Raw genomic sequence first — 5125 nt, forward strand, 5'->3', positions numbered from 1 at the left:
GAAGTTGTTGTGGACAACTTCCTCTTACCACCCTCATCAAACACTAGCCCAAACCTGTGATTCGCATCTCCTAAATCTCTTCGAATTCACCCTGCCTACAGCTCTTCAACTGCGCTCCTTGGCACCAGTGATGCTCTCTCATCCATTCTTGACCCTGCTCACCACAGAGATCTTTCACAAAGGCCAACCTGATTTGCTGAACATTCCTCAGGAGCTCCTTGCAGTTTTCAGGGGAAAAAAAATTCAAGTTCCATCCTCTTGGCTCCCAAACCCTACTTGACCTAACTGCCCACCTGCCTACGACAGAGAACATGAAGTTTCTCTCGTCAGGGGCTGGTTTCTCCGTATCTGGTCAGGATCCAGCCTCCTCTTAGTTGGCTCTTCTTTCCCCATTTTTCTTGCATTCCCTGCCTCCCTCTCTCTTTCGGATCATTCCCACTACAAATAAACGTGCTCTCTCCCCATCTTTGCCTTTTTGTAGTCTCCTTTTGTCCAGCTAAGCCATCATTGCTTTCCTTTTGAGACAAGCCTGCCAGCAGAGCTGTCTAATGTTTGTGTCCAGTGGTTCTTTGTGTGCCCACTACTGCCCCATGCCCGCCTGGCCTCTGCCACCCTCAGTCCCTGGCACTGCTCTCATCATAGCCATCAGCAACCTCCATGTGCCAAATGAAAGGAAACATTTTACCCTCAGCTCACTCCCACTCACTCTCACTTTTAACAGGGCTCACCCACTCCTAGAAACAATCTTTGTTAGTTTTAATGACTCTGAAGAAAACTCCTGGTTCTCACTAATTCTACCTGTCCTCCCAGCCTTTGTGAACACCTACCTCTTTGGAACGTTTTCCTTCCTCCACAATCAGCATGAGTTTGGGGGCCCTCCGCTGGGCTCCCCAAACCTCCTTTAGGTGATTCATCCCCTTGGCTTGCAATTGTCTGTCCTACCTGCCTCTCACTGCACGATTGGGGTACATGTCTCATCAGTACGCCTAACACACAGTGGGCCATCCATGTATTTTCTTGAATGAATGCAGCCCCCTGTAAGGGCAAAGAAAAATTCTGTAGCAACATTTTAAAACAGAGTTGACATATCTGAACTCATGCATCAGCAGGACTTACCCAGCCCCCATCTCTACCTCTGGGAACCTGCTGTCTCGGGATGTCCGTGCCAGCGTGTAACCTTCAGAAATGGCAATTTCCAGTGGGTCCAATAATATGATTCACTCAGTTAGTCATTGCCTTAAACTTTGAGTTATTCAAGTTTAATCCCATTAAAATAAGACATAGAACTAGGGCCTATGATGAGTTCCTAACAATGAAAAAATTAGGGCTGATGCTTCATTTGCAGTTGGCTCTCCTATGAGTCACGACCCACTAGACCCACCAGAAAAATTAAGAATTGCCTTGGCCACACGCTTGCGGGCTTCAGGTCTTGCACCCACCGTCAGAAACACTTGATTCGGGTTTTGAAATGGACTCTAGCTGAAACGCTGTGCCCTTTGGAGGGTGCGTTCCCCGTCCCTTCTCACGGCCCTCCCATCTCGGCACGCTTCCTTCCCCGGCCCTCATCCTCTCTCCTTGCACCCGTGGCTGTGGTCCTGATGGCCGGGAGAGGAGCAGCTGCGGTGCCGGAGGTGAGCGCAGGGTGGGGCACATCACCTCCAGCTCATTGCTTCTCTGACCGTGACTGTGACGGAAGCAACTTGACATGGGGTCTTGGACTTTCACTACTGTCCGAAGTGCTCTGTCCCTCCTCCTCTGGCTCTTGCTCCTGCACTTGGCCCCGGGCCCACCTTCTCTCCAGCAACTCCTCGTAAAAGATCTGGCAGCTGAAGCCCTCTTGGATGCCATACTGGGCGTGCTCCAGCAGCACCTCCAGCGTGGGGAAGACCCGGCAGCAGGCCACACACCGCAGCCCGTGGTTGGTGGTGACCAGCCAGTCCGGGGTGGCCCGCAGCTCCTGCAGGCAGCACTCCAGGGGCACCAGCAGCTCCGTGTCGTCCGGCTCTGGGCAGGTGTTGTTCTTGCCATCTTCCAGTTCCCAGCGCAGGTCGGTGTTGGAAGCCATCTCAAAGGAGGAGCCTTTCCGCCTCTGCCTCTTGATGAACTCTGCTTCGTGGATGCGGGGCTGCCGACTGACCGGCTCAAAGCCACAGTCGGTCTCCCAGGCCACGGCCACACCCTGCACCGTCTTCACATGGGTGTAGAAGGCGCACATGCTTTGCCGGGCAGTGTCCTCGCCACCACACGTGCTGGAAGAGCATGACTGGTCCTGGGAGTAGGACTGGTACTCGGAGGAGGGCCGGGACGATGGCGAGCTGCTCCAGCCCAGCATGCCCCGACCCTTGCCCGAGAAGTAGATGTCCTCCTCGTGGGGAACGGCCAGGCCAGGCCACGGAGACGGCTCCTCTCTCTTAGATGTCCCTGGGAGGTGGAAGGACATTTGCATCGGTGCTGAGGAATCCGTGCCACAACCCACCTCAGGTCTCTGAAAGGATGCAGGCTCCAGGGACCCCTGGGCAGGTACTTTCTGCTCCCTGTGCCTGTTTCCCCATAAAGTGGGGATGAAATGCCTTTCTCTTGGGGCGAGGATAAAGATCAAATGTATAAACAGATATATCTTAAAGTTATGGATGTGATGACGGGGATCAAATAATGTATGAATGTAATATCCAAGCACTTGACTAAACCCGAAAAGGCCATCAACTGCTGAATGCAGACTGTGGGACACCTACCCACACAGGGCAATCCTCTTTGTTGATAAGAAGGAATAAACTACTGTTACATGCAAAACATGGATGAGTCTCTAATGCCTTCTGCTAAATGAAAGAACTCAGGGTAAAAAGGTCATAGAGTATTTGATCCCATTTAGATGACATTCTAGAAAAGGCAAAACTATAGGGAGAGAGAACAGAACAGGGGTTACCTGAAGCTAAGGGCGGCAGGGGAACTGACCGCAAAGGGTCACTAAGAACTTTTAGAGGGTGATGAAAATATTCTGCATCATGATCTTTGTGGTGGTTAAACAAATGTGCACGTGTCAGAATTCTTCAAACTGTACACAAAATCGGTGAGGTTTGTGTATTTAAATCACAGCTCAATAAAGCCAGTTTAGGAAGCCAGACTTGGGAAGTGCTTTGGCCAGGCCACTCAGCCCAACCTTCCCCTTGGCATTTGTAACATGTCTCGTCTTCCCCCAGGGGCATCTCACCCTTTCCTTGAACATCCATTGGATCCCGTCACCGTATAAGTGCTAAGTGCTTGCCACATTTTAACTCATTTAATATTAAAAAAAAAAATCCTAAGAAATTCCATTGTTATGATTTTTGACAAATTAAGAAACTGAGGCACAGAGCATTGAAATGACTGATGGAGCCAGAGCTGGTTCCGGTCACTCAGTCCCAAGAGCTGGTGTGACCCTTAGGTGCTGCCCATGGTCATTTCAAATTGATGTTCTAGATTAACTTTAATCTATTTATTATAAAGGAATTTTTTACATCACTGCTGAAATCACAGAACTGACATGTCAATTCTGTTTTTTTCAAAGCACATTAAAATACATGACTAACATTTTAGGATTTCATCCTCATACCTTCTGAAATCACCTCATGTGCTCACAACAGCGGCCTCAGTCAGACCCATGTCCATTTTTATGGTCAACAAAGCACTTTGGTGACAGCACCAAGGGGCAATCTGGTGCCCTCCCCTCCCCACCCCCTCCAGGACCACCCTCTCAGGGACACATCAGCCACACCCCTTCTTTCGACCTACATGACCAGTGCACTTCCACGCTCTCCTCCACGGACCCTGGGCCGGCCAGGCTGAGGATGGTCCCGTCCGTTGGTGACTGTTCTCCCCTATGGTCCGTGAAGTGACGCTTCATGATGACAACAGTGCCCAGGGACTCAGAGCTCCAGCTGTTGGGTGAGAGTTGGCTCGGGCAGTGCTGAAGCCCTGCGCTGGCCCCAGGCCGAGTGGCCTCTAGGCATCCATGGTCACTAGGCTCCTGGCTTTATTCTGTGACCTCATCAGTGACACTGGTCTGTTCTGTGACCCATGGCAAGGACAGAGACCCAGCCAGGATGCCAAGAGAGGCTCCCCACCAGGATCTCATTCCCTGTCGGGACCTTTCCTGCTTTGTGTATTGTCAGGGACTCAAACATAAAGCACAGACACACACACGTATAAACACATGTACACACAAATAGACACAAACACCTAAACACACACACATAGACACACACATGTGAACACATGTATACTCATACCGACACACACATAATCACTCAGGCACACATACACTCAAACATACATAAACACACATTTAAACATGAAGAAACATACACACTCACACATACAAATTCAGACCATATTCACTTAACCACATACATGCTCACACACGTACTATCATCACCCAACATCAAAGTGGGCCTACCGTGAACTGTGGCAGCAGCAGGTGACCTGAAATCTTGCCTCCCCCGCACTACTCCAGAGTCGCCACTGCTGCCTCAGTAGGGCTCTTGGAGCTCCGTGGCCTGCGTCCCCAGGCACCTCCTCAAGTCTCCCCTCTCTGTGCTCACCCTCGCTCAGCTCCAGCGACTCAAACATACCAGGGGTGCTCCTGCCTCTGGGCTTTGCATTTGCCCTACCTTCTGCCAGGAGTGCCCTCCCCTAGGGCCCGCATGGCTCACTCTGTCACTGCAATCTCTGCTGAAACAGCACCTATCAGAGCCACCTAGCATCCATCACCCTCAGACTCTATAACATATGCATGTATATACATAACAACTTCCCTGCATTCATCTGCTTCTTCCTAAATGTCAGCTCCAGGAGGAGAGAGATGTCATTCATTTCCTCCTCTATATCCCTAGCATCTGGAACACACTGACACATTAACAAGCATTCTAGAGATAATTGTCAGATTAATGAATAAATAAATGATGAACACGTTGGACAGTATTTGGATGAGCTGACAGGGGCCTGCCTGCCTAAGGGAGCTGCCTTCTTTCCACCCCTCAGATCCCTGTAGCCCCAAGGCAGGCTGGTTCTTACCCCACAACTCAGAGTCCCCTCCTGCTTCTCCACCTGCACAAACCTCACTCCACACACAATCACTCTGGCACATCTT

The 5125-nt window shown here is 50.6% G+C and overlaps 1 protein-coding gene across 1 annotated transcript; it reads right to left on the reverse strand.

The window, feature by feature from the left end:
• Window positions 1-1663: 1663 nt before the first annotated feature.
• On the reverse strand, window positions 1664-3932 carry FAM170B (family with sequence similarity 170 member B). Its single transcript, XM_024739035.1, has 2 exons — window positions 3769-3932; window positions 1664-2421 (listed from the first exon to the last, which is right to left on the reverse strand). Exons 1-2 carry the CDS (start codon window positions 3878-3880, stop codon window positions 1664-1666), a joined length of 870 nt encoding a protein of 289 aa, XP_024594803.1. The 5' UTR covers window positions 3881-3932.
• Between the last annotated feature and the right edge of the window lie 1193 nt (window positions 3933-5125).

Source organism: Neophocaena asiaeorientalis, unplaced genomic scaffold, assembly GCF_003031525.2.
Source record: "Neophocaena asiaeorientalis asiaeorientalis breed wild unplaced genomic scaffold, Neophocaena_asiaeorientalis_V1.1 scaffold202, whole genome shotgun sequence".
Taxonomy (NCBI): domain Eukaryota; kingdom Metazoa; phylum Chordata; class Mammalia; order Artiodactyla; family Phocoenidae; genus Neophocaena; species Neophocaena asiaeorientalis.

Coding starts and splice junctions, on each gene's coding strand:
- FAM170B (XM_024739035.1), bottom strand. CDS start 3,880: ATGAAGCGTCACTTCACGGACCATAGGGGAGAACAGTCACCAACGGAC. Junction 2,422..3,768: donor CGTGGAAGTGCACTGGTCAT/GTAGGTCGAAAG, acceptor TCCACCTCCCAG/GGACATCTAAGAGAGAGGAG.